The sequence below is a fragment of the Juglans regia genome, chromosome 10 (assembly GCF_001411555.2).
Source record: "Juglans regia cultivar Chandler chromosome 10, Walnut 2.0, whole genome shotgun sequence".
NCBI lineage: Eukaryota > Viridiplantae > Streptophyta > Magnoliopsida > Fagales > Juglandaceae > Juglans > Juglans regia.
Window position 1 is genome coordinate 1,073,739 of NC_049910.1, and position 17,192 is coordinate 1,090,930.

At 39.8% G+C, this 17,192-nt stretch overlaps 2 protein-coding genes and 1 pseudogene across 2 annotated transcripts; all 3 read left to right on the top strand.

The window, feature by feature from the left end:
• Nucleotides 1-6,950: 6,950 nt before the first annotated feature.
• Nucleotides 6,951-8,807, top strand: LOC109005559 (lamin-like protein). Its single transcript, XM_018984556.2, has 2 exons — nt 6,951-7,191; nt 8,057-8,807. Exons 1-2 carry the CDS (start codon nt 7,008-7,010, stop codon nt 8,398-8,400), a joined length of 528 nt encoding a protein of 175 aa, XP_018840101.1. The 5' UTR covers nt 6,951-7,007; the 3' UTR covers nt 8,401-8,807.
• A 960-nt stretch (nt 8,808-9,767) lies between these two features.
• On the top strand, nt 9,768-10,801 carry LOC108985946 (lamin-like protein). Its single transcript, XM_018958424.2, has 2 exons — nt 9,768-10,001; nt 10,148-10,801. Exons 1-2 carry the CDS (start codon nt 9,815-9,817, stop codon nt 10,483-10,485), a joined length of 525 nt encoding a protein of 174 aa, XP_018813969.1. The 5' UTR covers nt 9,768-9,814; the 3' UTR covers nt 10,486-10,801.
• Nucleotides 10,802-12,230: 1,429 nt separating this feature from the next.
• On the top strand, nt 12,231-14,937 carry LOC109005558 (annotated as a pseudogene).
• The last annotated feature ends 2,255 nt before the right edge of the window (nt 14,938-17,192 follow it).

The window sequence follows — 17,192 nt, forward strand, 5'->3', positions numbered from 1 at the left end:
ATTGTTGCTAGAGCTTCCGTTTCCACCCACTTTGTGAAATAGTCGACTGCCACCACGACAGATTTTACCCCTCATTTGCCCATAGGGAAGGGGCCAATAAAGTCCAATCCCCATTATGCGAAGGGCCATGGGGATGTCACAGGAGTGAGTTTCTCTGCGAGGGAGGGGGGGGGGCAATGAGGAAGGTGGGCATTTTCCTAGCACTTAAGACACTTTCTGGCGAACTCATCGGCATCTTTGTGAGAGTTAGGCCAGTAATACCTTGCTCGGGTAGTTCGCATTGCTAATGCCCTTCAACTAGCATGATTCCCACAAACTATTTCATGATCTCTGAGCACGTACTAAGCTTGTTTGGAGGGGATACATCTTAATTGAGATTTGGCGTAGCCTTTCTTGTATAGGACTCCTTCCACCAAAGTGAACCGAGCCGCTCTGTTCCTAATTTTCCTGGCCTCCTCTCGATCATCCTGCAGGATTCCCTCTTGGAGAAATTTTAGAATTTCTGTGGCCCATTCTGGGAGTTGTAGAACCTCGATAGTGGACATTCGGACCCCCACTGTTGCTGTGTCAATAGTTCGAATTACAACGTGATCTGGGAGTGGGACTTCTGAGGCAGCTTTAGCTAGTCGATCTACCTCCTGGTTTTCTATTATCGGCATCTGATGGATGGTAGAATATTGGAACAGATCCCGCTCTTCTTCTACTCACTCGAGACACTTTCTGGCAAACTCGTCGGCATCTCTGTGAGAGTTAGGCCAGTAATACCTTGCTCGGGTAGGTCGCACTGCTAATGCCCTTCCACTAGCATGATTCCCACGAACTCCTTCATGTATCTCTGCCAGTAGTACTGAGCTTATTCAGAGGGGAAACTTCTTAATTGAGGTTCAGCGTGGCCTTTCTTGTATAGGACTCCTTCCACCAAAGTGAACCGAGCCGCTCTGTTCCTAATTCTCCTGGCCTCCTCCCGATCATCAGGAAGGATTCCCTCTTGGAGAAATTTTAGAATTTCTGTGGCCTATTCTGGGAGTTGTAGAACCTCGATAGTGGACATTCGGATCCCCACTACTGCTATGTCAATAGTATGAATTACAACGTGATCTGGGAGTGTGACTTCTTCGTGGCCTGAGGCAACTTTAGCTAGTCGATCTGCCTCCTGGTTTTCAATTATCGAAATCTGATGGATGGTAGAATACTGGAACAGATCCCCCTCTTCTTCTACTCACTGGAGATACCTTTTCAAATTTTCTCATTTCGTAAGGAACTGTCATGTTACTTGCCCCACCACTATCCAAGAATCGGCCTTTACTTCAACTTCAGTAGCCCTTAATGATCTGGCAATTGTTAGACCTGACAAGAGCGCTTCATACTCAGCTTCGTTATTGGTGACCTTGAATCCGAGCTTGAGTGTAGTCAAGTTTTTCTCCCGAGTCTGTTATGATATGTACTCTTACTCTTCCTCTGGTCCGACAGGATGGACTGTCGACATAGACCTGCCACTGTTTGCTCTGAGGCATAATGATCATCTCCTCTAGAAAGCTTGAGAATTTGGCTGCAAAATTTGCCAATACCTGACCCTTTATTGCAGTGGGTGGAAGGTACTTGATCTCAAACTCGCTTAGCTCAATTGCCCAGTTAGTAATCCGACCAGACGTATCAAGTTTTTGCAATATTTTTCTCAAGGGAACATCAGTTTGGACTTTTATTGGGTGAGCTTGAAAATAAGGCCTTAATCACTTGGAAGTGATCACTAATGCGAATGCTAGCATTTTCGCTCGGGAGTATCTGGCCTCCGCCCCTCTGAAGGCTCTGTTTAGATAATAAACTGGGCGTTGAACTCCTTCTACTCAAGTTAATACGGCGGACACCGCATTGGGCGATACAGCCAGATAGGCAGTCAGGTCTTCTCCTAGCATGGTTTGACTGAGCAAAGGTGGATGAACCAAGTATTCATTCAGCTCGCTGAAGGCCCTTCCGCAATCTTCATCCCATTCTTGTGCTTTCCGCAGGACCTTGAAGAAAGGGAGGCACCGGTCAGTTGACTTTGCGATGAAACGGCCCAATGCGGCTACTCTTCCTGCCAGTTTCTGAACCTTGTTGATAGTTCAGGGCGGAGGCATATCCACAATTGCCTTAACCTTCTCAGGATTAGCTTCGATTCCTCGCTTGGAGACCATGAAACCCAATAATTTTCCTGATTCGACTCCGAAAACACACTTTTACGAGTTGAGTTTCATCTTGTATTTTCTCAGTACTGCAAACACCTCCCGAAGATCATCAAGATGCTGTTCGGATTTCTTGCTCTTAACCAGAAGATAATCTACATAAACTTCCATGTTTCTCCCAATCTAGTTTTTGAACATTTGGTTGACCAGACGCTAATATGTTGCTCCTGCATTCTTGAGTCTGAACGACATTGCTTTATAGCAATAAAGTCCTCGGTCGGTGATAAATGCCTTTTTTTTCCTCATCATTGGGGCTCATCCTGATCTGATTGTAGCCAGAGTATGCGTCCATGACGCTGAGTAATGTGTGCCTGATCGTTGAATCCACTATCAAGTCTATCATTGAGAGGGAAAAACTATCTTTAGGACAGACCTTGTTTAAGTCGGTGAAGTCAACACACATTCTCCATTTCCTACTTGCCTTCTTGACCCGTACGACGTTGGATAGCCATTCTGGATAATGGACTTCCCGAATGAGACCCGCTTCTAGAAGGCGTTCCACTTCTTTAGCAATGGTCGCATATTTCTTTGCACTAAAACTGCAGCGCTTTTGCTTGATTATTTTTGCCTCAAGATTTACACCGAGGCGGTGCTTTAATACCGATTCATCAATACCAGGCATTTCTTCATGGCACCAGGTGAAGACATCACGATGTTCAATAAGCAACCGTTGCATAGACTAGCTTAGCTCGGTGTGCATCTTGGATCCCATTCGCACAGTCTATTCTGGTTTTTCAGGATCCATTGGTATCAAAAGTAACCGCTCATTAGGCTCCGCCTTCTTTAACGCCTCTTTGTCCCTTACTTCTCGGTCTAGTTCTGTTAAAGCCGGAGGTGGAAGCATGGTTGCTTAGTTAGGCTCCACCTGCCTCAGTGCCTCTTCGTCTCTTACTCCTTGGCCTGATTCTGCCTGAGCTGGAGATGGAGGTATGGCTGCTTCCTCGCGGCTTTGCTCAAGAGTTTGTATAGTTATCGCTTTTGACTTCATCTCACGGGTGTAGCTGTCTCTTGCGGTTTGCTGTTTGCCACGCATTTCTCCTACCCCAGATGAGGTTGGGAATTTTACCTTCAGATAATACGTGGAAGTTACGGCTTTCATTTGATTCAAGGACGGACGTCCGAGGATCACATTGTATGAAGAAGGGGCCTTCACCACTAAGAAGTCTATCATGAGAGATGTCATTTTGGGAACTGTTCCCGCCAAGACAGACAGAGCGATAGCTTCGATTGGCTGGATGGTATCCCTTGTGAAGCCCTTGAGGGGCGTAGGTGCTGGTCGCAACCGATCGGAAGTGATTCCCACCTTAAGGAATGCCTCCCAGAAGAGAATGTCGGCGGAGCTGCCATTGTCGATCAATACTCTTTTGATCCTATAGTTAGCAATTTATGTTGTTACTACCAATGCATCGTCATGAGGGCGCGACAAACCTTCTCCATCTTCTTCGCTAAAAGTTATGGGATGCTCTTCGGTTCGACCCCTGTTATTATGGGACGACCTATGGGCGGAAAATACTTCTTCATACCTGGCCCTCCTTGCATGGGCCTTTCGTGTTGAGGAAGTCGTTACCCCGACATATTCTCTAGCTATGGTACTGATTTCGCCTATGAGAGGTTCTTCTATTCTCGAGTCTCTTTGACATGGGTTTTCTTTGCCGGGGTTAGCGGTTCTTCTTTTTTCGGGGCTCTATTTACTCCTCCGAGCAAGGTTTTGGTCTTTGCTGGTCGGGCTGTAACTTCTGTGAATCGAACCCTAATTCCTCCGAATACGATTCTGGTTTCTCCAGGAGTAGGGACAGTAGTCTCGTCATGACTCATCCCTGTCGCCTCCATATTGGTTAGCCTGAATTTTTGAGCCGTCAAATTTTCTCCATTTCGTATAGCAATCTTGCGTGTTATGTCTACTGCTCCTATGGAATGAACAATATTTGGGGCATGACGAACTTAACCTTTGTTCTTCTCGTGGAACCTCCTCAGCTTCAACCGTCAAATTAGAGTGTACATGAAGGCTGAGTTTTCCTTTGCCCTTAGCTTCATAAGTCCTTTTCTTGTAGATCCCTTGGGTTGACCCGTGATGCCGGTCTGCTGTTTTCTTGTCCGTCTTCTCCAAGTCATTCTTTCTAGGGGCGGTTAACGCTTGGAGCGTATCTTCTCCGTTTATGTAACCTCAGCGCGGGCAATAAATTCCCTTAGGGTCACCTGGGTCCTCCGGGCAATCTCTATCATGAAGGGGTTACGAGGCCAGATCCCTCCTAGCAATGCGGCCAAAGTAATCTTTTCATCTTGGTTGTTCGTCGTCATTCGCTCTTTGTTAAACCGGAAGAGGTATGACTTAAGGCTCTCATCATCTCTCTGCTTAACAGTCAACAGATAGGCCGCTGGCCTCCTCTTCGTTCGGCTATCATGATCTGCGTTAAGAACATACGTGCCAGTTCGTTGAAGCTATCCAAGGTTTCAGGCCATAGGGAACCGAACCACACTCGTGTTGCTCCCTTCAGAGAGAGGAGGAATGCCCTACATGCTATCTCATCGGGAAAGTCATGGAGAGTCATGTGGGCATTGAAGGTCTCCAGGTGTTCCAATGGGTCCTTTGACCCGTTGTACGCTTCTATCTGAGGAACTTTGAATTTCGGAGGTATAGGCGCAACCAAAATCTCGATATTGAATGGTAACTCAGCATTGGTGAGTAGTTGGTCTACTGTAGAAGGTTGACCTATTTGTTTTGCTACTTCCATCTGGATTTGCATATTGACCCTACGCCGTTCTTCCTCCATGGTGGTCATATTAGGATTAGGGTGGATCCCAGAGTGGTGACTCTGTTGGTCTACCTCAGGTTTTTCATCATTTTTTTGTAAGGCAATGTTCTCTTGTTGGAGGGCCTCCATGTCCGCCATGAGTTTTTGTATTGCTTCATTTTGTTTATTGAATCTTGCTTCAATTGCTTCGGATTGTACCGTTTCACATTGCGAATGCTCAGAACGAGTTGTCGCGGGCATACGAAGGACACGCTAGTTTTGGGACAATAGAGATCTCACAGACGACGCTACTGTTGATGTCGTGTTTCGTGGGCCTGTGCAACTTCACGCCGGCAGTTTTAGAGCGATCATCTGCACAGTAACTAAAAGGGGCACCTTGGGGTCTGTTGATCTTCCGATGCTTAAGTCAATAATAGTGATGAAGATAATAAACAGTAAGAAGATGAGAGTTTAAGATAATAGTGATTGGTTACCTTGCTTGCTGCTGGCATTGTCTTATTTATAGCTACTGACCTGGTTTCCCACCATAGTGGGGTGTTGCATAGCAGGAGATAACATGCTTGTTCTGTTGATTTGCCGAGCTGCTCATATACTGTCACCTTATCGAACGGGCTTGGACTTAGAGTTGTTGTGTATTGCTCGAGCCTTGGGTCGCATTGAATGTGGCACATCTTCTGCTCTGAGCCACATTGAGGCACACATTCTGTCCCGACTCCCTTCCTTCTCATTAATACTAGGTGTGATCCGTCGTAAGTCATCCGTCTGGTCATGAGTGTTATGCTCTTTCTTTCTCTAGCCTTGTGTTTGCCTTGTGTGTCATGTCCTGTTAGCATGATCCGACCCAAGTCTCTTGCCCGTGCCCTAATCCAGATACTATTGTCTGATTCAGCCCATATCATCATCTGAACATTAATCTGGCCCATGTCTTCGGCCCGGTTCAACCCAAACCATATAACTAGGTTGTAATCTGGATCCTAGTCTAAGCCTAATGTAAGAGATTTTTCCTCTACACAGTATGTATCCAATAATATACATGATAGTTGATACATCCCTCGTTTGCTCTCTCTGGTCTTAAGCAAGATACAAATCCATGACTAATTGTAACCCTATCCCTCAACCTCTTCTTCTATGAGACATGAGACCTGCTCTTTAATTTAAATTGGTACCACAATGACACCGAAAGATTCGAAACTCGTGCTCTCAAGTCTGGTACAGTTCATTTAAAACCCACCACATACGTCTTACGTGAGATCACGGGTAACCCATATAGAGCATTTTTATATAAAAATAAGTTTTTATTTTTAATATATTTATAAAAAGAATTCCCCAAACATAGTTGATATCGGTCTCTTTCAATTTTCAACTTTCTGTCTTGATTTCTTTTCAGAAGAAATAGAACAAGAAATTTAGAGTTTCTTGATTCTGGAGTAAATAGAATGATCACGTAAAGATAATAATGGGAAGAAGGAAATAGTTTTCTATCTTGATTATTAATTGTAAAACAAATTGAATCTTAACTTCGTAGAAGTTGAGTTGTCTTTATTTTTTTTTTTCAGTTTATAGCACTTTTTTTTTTTGAAAAAATAAAAATGTTATAATTATAAAAAAATTTCATAAAAATAAATTTATAATCTAACATAGTTTCATACTTTATAATAAAAATAAATTTATAATTTAATATACCATATTAAAATATGTTAGTTTATAAATTTATTTTTATAAAAATTTTCTTATAATTAAAAAATTTATTTTTTAAAAAATACTAAAAAAAATTGGTCTTTAAGGATTTTTTTTTTTTTTTAAAGGGTTAAGGAAATTTCGAACTTGCAAAATGTATACAATTTGAATGAACAAAACTATAAAATAGTAATTAATTTAGAATGTAATCCATCAATCAGAATGAGGCTGTACTGTAGCGGATATAGAAGTAACACTGTAACAGTAATAAGCCAAACCCAATATAGAGAGAGAGACAGAGAGTGTTCCAGAGAGACTTGGAGAGAGAGAGAGAGAGAGAGAGAGAGAGAGCGCAATGACGGGAGTGCAAAAAGGGACTGTGCGAACATGGACCGTGGTGATGATGTGCGCGGTGGTGGTAATTGTACCGGGAGTCTCGGCTACTCGCTGGACCGTGGGAGCGAAAATGGGTTGGACCACCAATGTCAACTACACTATTTGGGCTCAGGACAAGCACTTCTACAATGGCGACTGGCTCTGTATGTTCTCTCTCTGTCTGTGAGTGGGAATGTGCGTGCACGCGTTTAAGTTTAGATCTGTCCTAAGTACAGCTTCCTTTGCTCTCTCTCACAGTATTTCATAGCTCACATTACGTCCTTCGCATCTTAGTGTGGTTTTGCATGCTGTTGCAGGTAAATGAGACAGATCTAATTGGGTTGTGGAGTACTTGTTCATTTTCTGTCTTGCGCTACTACTATTGCTAACCCCCCCACCCCCTCGGCGCCCCTCGCTCTCACGGTCAAAGTTTCTGCTTAATTGTTGTTTGTTTGTATGTGAAACTTAAAATTCAAGGCTCCTTGTCTCCGCTGGGCTTATACCGGAACTCAAATTCAATTGTTTTCTGTGTTTTGTTCTTTCATCGTCCTTGCTTGGATCTGCAGACAAAGATAGTTCTTAATTGAGGATTACTGTGTGGAGCAGCTCTTCATTTTGCTCACTTTATTTCTTGAACTTGCTTGGATTGGTTTCTGTTGGTGTGAAATGTATAAAGTACCCATCTTTACTCTTACAAACTCTTCCTTGGGTACTTTTTTTTTTATTAATTGTAAATCTCCTTTTTGGATCTTGATATTACTTTCACTGTCGTTCTTTTTTATTGGTACTAGGATTCGGTTGTCGGCTTTCCTTGTTTGAATTTGTGAGTCTCAACAGTCTTGCAGCCATTATGCTTGCAGCTGAATTTAAGTCCGCACTATCTACTTGTAACATTTCTGTTATTTCGTTTATATAATGTTGCTGAACTATTAAATCATAGGATTGGTTACTTTGGATTCCATTAAGCCATATTGAAATTTGGCTATCCGACCATTTAAAGCTGTTGGGTAACTCTGTTGTTTTCTCCAGTTTTTGTGTATGACAGGAACCAGATGAATGTGCTAGAGGTGAACAAGACGGACTATGAGACATGCAATTCTGATCATCCTCTTCATAACTGGACTACCGGAGCTGGAAGGGATGTGATTCCACTAAATGTGACTCGACATTATTACATCATTAGTGGCAAGGGGTTCTGCTATGGAGGAATGAAGCTAGCCATACGTGTGGAAAATCTGCCACCTCCTCCCACATCTTCCGCTTTGAACGAGAAGAGCAGTTCCCCTAGTTTAACTTCCAGAAGCAAGATTGTTTTGCCAATGGTTTTTGCTATTGGAGCAGTATGGGATACATTTCGCCGGTTCTGGTACTAAGCATGTTGATCTTCAAGATTTAGCGTTTTCATGAGGGTATCAAAATTACTTTTAGACAGTCTTTAGCCAGTTTGTGAAAGGAATTGAGTTGTCTCCCTCTTTGGTGTTTCTTTTGTGGGGTAATTTATTTTGTGATGTTTTTTCCTTTCATGGTAGTTGGCCTTCAAATTTTCAATTGGGTGTTGTTAGTCATTAGGTGGTGACTGAGTTGTCCGACATAATGACTGTAACACTATGGAATGGTTTTATTTTCTTTAAAAAAAGAAGAGCGAAATGGTTTTATTTGTTGGGGGATTCAGATGCGTAATATGAGTAGCTTTGCTTTGCTTTTCTTTTCTTTTGTCTTGTAATTTGTGCATCTGCTTGCAAGTTTATGAATCAAATGGTTACGTGGGGCCTTGAACCACGTGGTTGTTTTACCTTGCCAATTTTCCCCCCTGGGAATGTACTGCTGCTGCTTCCTTTTATGGCCCTCCCAAACATGGCCATTCATATTGATGTAAATATATCATACTCATCCAAGGGCTAGCATGAGAGAGAGGGAGAGACAGAGGGTCCAGGCCATCCAGCTGGTCCTATGCTGCCACTTGAAATTGCACAAAAAGTAAAGTGCTTAACTTTACTCGATTAAATGACATCATGATGATTTAATAGCAAAAAAAGCGCCATTTCATCATGTCTTTAAGGCAGCAACATGCTTCTTGGTATAGTAAGTTTTAAGACTCAAAACTGAGTAGAATTTGAACAATTGATCTTAATTTAGGAAAACAAAAACACTCGAGCCCTCAAAAACTGATTAATGGATTATAATATAAAAGGAATGTATAAAAAATATTTAATTGTTATAATTAATATCAATGAATGATCAGTTACACCAAATAATATGAATTCCGATTCCCCCACTAATTGATTATTCGTAGAAGACAACTCACATCCGTACGTATCCTCGTTCAAATCCACGAGATACAGCTAATTAATCATTCTCCACCTACGTTTAAATGCAAAAAATCCAGATCACATACCCATATATATTAGCAAATTCCTTTCCCTTTTGCTTCTTAGTGCAAGGGAAGCAAACTCTTATCCTCAGTTGCCATAAAAAAGATAACTCTACGCAAAATTTTAACACCTCTGATCACATGATTAATGTGCCCAACTATCCCCTTTAAAGCATTGTACGCAATCTCGCATCAAATGGGTTATGACACACGTGTACAAGTGGGTTCTCACCGTTGCCAATTATGCAGATTTACGTTTGATTGGCCATGTTTACCGTTTCGAGGTTAAACCCAGCACGTATCTTCGATGTTGATTCGCTCCTACAAATACTCTCATATTTTTAAATAGACTCCTCGTGTATTTGGATGTAGAGTGATCATCGATCGAGAGAGAAACTGATCAGTGAGTGAAAGAGATGGAGGGTTTGGCAAGAAAAGGAGGAGCTTTCAGGGTGATAATGGTGGTCATGTTGATGATAATGAGGTGGCAAACGTGCGCTTTGGCGAGTCTAATTCGGGTGGGAGGAGTACAAGCGTGGAATCAGAACGTAAACTACACTGTCTGGTCCAGTCATCAGCATATCTACGTTGGCGATTGGCTCTGTAATTATCTCTCTCTCTCTCTCTCTCTCATAAATTGAGTTCAGTTTATGCTAGTCATGTTTTGGTCTTAAATTACATGATTAATTTGGGGCTGCTTGATTTATTAGTGTACGACATTATTAATTTATGTTTGGTTCCTCGTGAAGATTTCATCTTTGACAAGCACTTCTATAATGTTCTGGAGGTGAACAAAACAAGTTATGAGAACTGTAATGACAAAGGCTTCATAAACAACATTACGAGAGGCGGTCGAGACGTGTTTCAAGTGACAGAAGCAAGGCCGTATTACTTCCTATCCAGCGGAGGCTATTGCTATCATGGAATGAGGGTTGCTGTTAACGTGGAAGATCAAGCCCCAGTACCGAGTCCAGCACCTGCTTCTGCTCAAAACGAAAATGCTTCCCCACCAATGATCCTGATCTCCATCAGTACTACTCTTTCCATCGCTTTTATATTAATGGTCGGCCTCTTGCTCAAACCATGATGAATATCGCTCGATTAATAATGATATAATTATATATATAGTAAGTACTGTGTCGAGGAAAGGAATCACCACTAATAATAAATACATATAATATTGAAGGGTTAGCATAGATCAATTCATGGGTGATGATATATCATATATGTATGGTAATATGTAGCTGTTGCATGCCTTTTGAGGATATTAATGAAGCGTGTCGCCTGGAACATCATGATGAACTGTGATGTTTTGCTTTTTCGTACTTGAGATTTTACAAAGGATGATCAGTTGTTGCGCGCAAAGGATTGCCAGTTCCTAAACATAGAAACACTACGAATATTATGGCATTTCAAATTTGAAATGTAGATTCTATATATATATATATATATATATATATGCAAGGTTCTGTTTATAATTTTAATTTGAGAAATGATTTATACAATTTTAGATTATGTAAATATCGCGTACTACTCCTTTTGAAAAAGAGTCTACAAATTTGAGATCTATATATGTACAAAAAAAATATATATTTATTTTTAATAATAGACCCAATTTTTATTTAAAAAAAATACAAATCTCATATATTTGAAAACTGTATCTAACGTTACTCTTTTTAATAATAGAAATTTATAATGTTAGTGATGTCTTTCACTGGATCAATTCTTTTAATTTTTATATAAACCAAAACAATAAGGGAAAATAAATGCCTTATTATTTTATATTTTTTAATAATGCAAAAGGAAAAAGTGAATTTACGACCGAAGAATAAGATCGTCTCTAATTTGTTTAGTAACAATCGCGTGTGCGAGAGTAAGCGGGTGCCGCTGCGCCATGAAAGTTATAAAATGGGTGATGCTACAGCTCTCTCTGGGGGCTCCGATGGGGTGTAATATTATTTAAATGTGTTTTGTTTAAGTAATTTTTTATATAAATCTTTTAATATTTTAAAATATTTTTAAAAAATAAAATAATTTTAAAACATTATTAAGAAAACATTTTTTTAATCAAAAAAGTAAAAAAAATATCTATTAAAAAATATTTTCTTAATCACAAAGTAATTATTTTACTTCATGATTAAGAAAATATTTTTTAATAATATTATAATTTTTTTAAAAAAATATATTTAAAATGGTCATGCTGCAGCTCCTGTTGGGGGCTCCTATTGGGCTTAGTATGTACTTTTCCATATGTATTTTTTTAATTTATTTTTTATATAGATTTTTTTTACATTTTTAAATATTTTAAAAAAATAAATTTAAAATATCATTAAAAAAACATTTCCTTAATTAGAAAGTAAAAAAAAAAATTATTAAAAAATACTTCTTTAATCACGAAGTAAAATAAATATTATTTTTTATTATATTTCGTGATTAAGAAAGTATTTTTTTAATAATATTATAATTTTTATTTTATTTTTTTAAAATATTTAAAATTATTAAAAATATCTATATAAAAAAATACTAAAACAAAATATATAAAAAAATACTAGAGCCCAACGAGAGAGCTCCCAGCGGAAGCCTAAGCGGGCATCTAGTATTTTCCTTATAAAATCGAGTGTTTCGTTTCAATAGCCACAGATGGTACTGGGCCGCAAGCTCGGTCATGGGCTGGATTGGGCCTATTCAAGATTTTACAATCTCAAAAGAAAGAGCCCAGTTCGGCCCCTTATCAATTGAGGCAAATTCCTTAATTACCCCTATCACTTTCCAAATCATCCGTGATATCAACGTTCTTTTCCATCATTACCATCAGCGAGAGCATGAGCTCAGTTGTGAGGGGAAAAAAAAGAAAAAGAAAAAAAATTGGAACGAACATTTGGTTCGCCTCTGTAAAAGAAGAAGAAGAAGGAAAAAAAATTAAACTTGATACGAACTGGAGCGATGAGGGTGTCTGCAACAGCGGGTTCATATGATTTCAAGCATCATATTCGAGCCTCTCAAGCCACCCCTCCAAGGTTTCACTCTTTTTCCGCCCCATTTGCTCATTCAACTGTAAATTTTTTTATCTAAGTGATGGCTGATAACACAGATTCTTATGGATTATTCATCACTACTGCCATCATAAGCAATGTTTACAGCAATTTTCATGGCGAGCAATGTGCTTTTCATCATACAGCCACCCACATTCCGCTGTTGTCAATCCCAGCGCCAAATAGAACCGTGGTTGGGGCTGCTCAATGCTCTCAACACCACAATTACACATACATTACTTCATATTTTGTGGATATCTTTGTTGTATGGTGGTTACTGGTTCGCAAGCCATGCTCTTTTTTTTTTTTTTTTTGGTACATCGAATGAAATTCATCAGTTCCTTACTTTATTAGGAGTGGCGTCATATTTCTAAAGAATGAAGATCGAGAAGGATTAAGAAGATGGTTGGGATGAGCTTGCGATTGTCCACTTCTCATGTAGGATGCAAATTATGGAAAGCAGCCAATACAGCTAACCGGGTGCTTTTCCCTGCTCTAATGACCCACACTTTCCACAGTGACATAGGACCAGAAGACAATTATGTATGCTCCAACGATCAAATCTATGGTCGCCAGGAGTCATCATCAAGACCAGTTGTTTTGGATCTATTGGTTCAGTTTCAAACCCATGGATCTTTACCCACGTCACACATTATCAACAAACACATATCCTTTTGCGCCAGATTGAGAGATATTGCTCTAGGAATCCAATGCCACTCACCTATTATCAAAATGGGTTTCAGTTTAAATGTTTATATATGCAGTGCTCTAGTAGATATGTACGGTAAATGTGGTGAAATTTCAAGTGCTCGACAGGTGTTTGATGAAATGCCTCATAAAAGCGTAGTCACTTGGAATTCCCTGATTTCTGGTTATTTGCATTTTGAGTGCCCTGAAATTGCTATTAATATGTTTTTGGAGATGCTACGAGTGGGTATAGTTCCAACACCATTCAGTGTCTCGGCTGTTTTGGTAGGTTGTTCCCAATTGGAAGCGAGAGGGCTTGGAACTCAGGTGCATTGTCTAAGCTTAAAAGTGGGGTTTATTGATAATGTTGCTGTGGGGACAGGTTTGATTGATGTGTATGCAAAGTGCTGGAGTGTGGATGATTCGAGGGAGGTTTTTGATAAGATGTTGGATAAAAATATTTTAACTTGGAGTTCCATGGTTATTGGCTATGCTCAGAATCAAGAACCTGATGAGGCAATGCTGTTAGTGAAACAAATGTTGTGTTTGGATCTTAAGCCAAGTTACATGACCTATAATAGTTTGCTAAGTTCATTTTCTAGGCCTAATTATTTGGATCATTGCAAGCAAATTCAGTGCCGAATAATTCGGGATGGTTTCGAGTCTAATGCATATATAGAGGTCTCCCTTATGGTTGCATATTCGGAATGTGGTGGTAGCTTGGAGAACTTTCAGAAGATATGCTCAAGTGTCACAAGATGGGATCAAATCTCGTGGAATGCAGCCATTGCTGGGTTTTCCAATTTAGGATATGTTGAGGAGTCCCTGAAATGCTTCTTTGAAATGAGGCAGGGTGTTATTGATATGGACTGCTTCACATTTACAAGCGTTCTAAAAGCAGTGGGAATTATTTCGGCTTGAAGAGGGGAAGCAGATCCATGCTCTTATTTTCAAAAGTGGGCATGCTGCAAATTTATATGTCCAAAACGGGCTTATTGCCATGTATGCAAGATGTGGCATCATTGATGATTCAAAGAGAGTATTTTTCTCAGGTGACAAACATGACGTTATCTCCTGGAATTCTATTCTTTCTGGATGTTCTCATCATGGATATGGTATAGAGACTGTTCAATTGTTTGAACAGATGAGAAGAACTAACATCAAACCAAATAGTACCACCTTCCTGATTGTACTCACTGCTTGCAGTCATGCTGGTTTGTGGGTCAAAGGACTTGAGTACTTTAATTTGATGATAAACGACGAATTGGTTGAACCCCCCAAACTGGAACATTATGCTACAATCGTTGATCATTTTGGTCGAGCTGGGAATCTTGAGGAGGCTGAAGCCATTATCAATGGTATGCCAATAGACCCAGGACCGTCTGTCTACAAAGCTCTGCTAAGTGCTTGTCGTGTTCATGGAAACAAGGAAATTGCTCTACGTTCTGCAAAGAAGCTCCTGGAGTTATGCCCAAATGATCCTGCAACTTATGTTCTTCTAACAAATGTGTTGGTTACATGGGGTTATTGGGATGATGCCGCCAAAGTACGAAAACTCATGCATCACTCCAGAGTAAGGAAATCTTCTGGTTATAGTTATAGTTGGATTCGAGTGAACAAATGGTGAATGGATTCATTATGAGAAAAAACGAGGTTTAATCGTCCCTTGGTCTTCTTGGGCGGTTGGTCTCTAATTCATTTTCCATGGAATTCATATGAAAGGAAGAGGCAGAGAGTAATCTTGTGGTAATGTTGTGGCATGACGAATTGAGTTGGACAAAAATGAATATATAGCTGGAGGTTTCAAATTTGACTCTCCATTTGAGCATAATATATATATATATATATATATATATATATATATATATATATAGCTGGAGGCTTTCATATATGTCTGGCATGCTTGATTGCTTCAGTTTTTGGAGGATTAAGCACGTTCGCTCCAAGTCAAATTGTGCTTGTGGGAATACCATTAACTAGTGAATTAGGATATACTGGTGGAAGTTACCACAAATGTACATTGAAGCGGTTTCCAGTCGAACAACTTGGTTATATTTCATGCCAGGCGGGATGCCCACGGGATGCCCACAACTCATTCCATTAGGAGTTCTGTCGTTAGGAGATGGTGAGCCTGGTTTGCACCCACGATGTGGAAGGCTTCGAGGCTGGAGCTGCTGCTCAACTAGTTGTAAATATTATTGTGAATACCTCAATATCATTGTAAATATACTTTTTTTAAGTCGAATGGTTCTTTTACCCATATTTTCTATAAGGAAAAGAAGAAGCCTTAACGGACCCGATTATCATGTGTGGTTATGTAGCCTAATCTACTGAGAGATGGTTACTGTCTAATTCTTTTATTTTTATCTCCAATTTTGTTGCCGAAAAAATCCTGATAATACTCAGAAAAATATGTAAATATTTTTATTTAATTAATATTACATACAGTCATGCTTGAGAGCCACCGCGCACTCCACTGACGTGGCTGTTTTTTATTTTTAAAAAATAAAACAAAAAGGAAATTATGGAAAAAGAACCTGCACGAGTCCTAGGCAGCCGTGAATACAGTAATGCACTCTTTGCAAGAATAACTACTTTCATCTATTTGGTGAAGGAAAAAACAAAATAATAATAATAATAATATTGTTTGGTGTGTTTTCCAGACTATAGAGAGAGACGCCATTCTCGGTTCTCTATTCTTCAATCTTTGGAAGAAAAAAAATTTAAAAAAAAGGTTTCTATGATATAGAGGGCCTAGAGGCTGTCAATACTTGGTGTCCATCCACGGGATCTCCATCTGTATATTACAATCATTTATGACATTCAAATCCATCGCTAAAAGAAATAAATTCATCTTCAACATCTCGAGAAGGCCATGAAAGATTACACTAAAAAGCTCGTGAAACAAACCCAATTCCAAACAAGAAAAGAAGAATGGTGAATTTCAAATCCTATATGAAAAAACACCACCACCACCGGGACGTTCAAAACTGTCTTTACCCCATAACAGTCTTCCCCATCCCTTTTCTGCTCCTTCTACTTCGGTTTTCTCCATTAATTGCAATTGCCACAGTTGAGGACAGCCCATTCAATTCCTCCAAACTAGCATAGCTCTTCTTTGCCATCAATCCACCAGCACACCACCCCTCTTCTCCCCAGCACTTGTCGACCTGCTCCTCTCGAATTCGACAAAACCCCATTAACTTTAGACCAGTTCTTTGATGGCAGTGTCATCTCTTGCACTGATGGAAGGGTCATCTCTTTTCGCAATGCTGCTGCCAAATCGGGCACTGACTGCGCAAGAACGGAAGACCATTGGTCTCTGCCATTGTTGATGAACTTGAGGTTTGGCAAGGCATCGTAAATAGCTTTTGTAGTTTCTTAATGGGTTCTCTCATCTGTACCTTTCGTGTTTTGATATCAATGAAGCGCACCGTTTCATGAAATTTATTCCAGTTCCCAACCATGTGTTCGCATTTTCTTCTTTAAAAATTTTATGTGCAGTTATTTTTATATACTCTTTATTCACTCTATTAATATGATTAGTTGCATTATTTTTTTAATATAAAATAATTACTTTAATTAATCAAATCAGTAGAATGTATAAAAAATACTTAAAAATAACTGTATTTCCGTTCATAACAAAGCTGAAAACACAACTCGTGGTAAACACCGCACTTTATTAATCTACAGTAATTGGCCATGTTGAGTTGTGCGCAGTGCCTACGCAAATGGCGGCTCCATTTAGACTTTTTCTTTTATTTAATTAAGAGAGCTGCTAGGTATAGTCTTTATACCCAAGCCCCGTGTGCTTAACTTGTTTTTTGTCCATGTTAATGTAGGTAGAACGACCAAAATGTCCTCTCAACATGCCCCAAAATCGTATAGAAGTAATTGAAGTTTGATTTTGCCGTTACCCAGTTGCATTCTCGTTTCTCTCTATACCATTCAAAATCTAGCGTCGTGGTCAGCTCTTTCACCACCGACGACATCCTTAGTTCTCCACCACCACCATCGATAACGTAGACCCAACCCAACCTATGAGAGGTTCCTCTCATTTTTTGAGTTCGAGTTC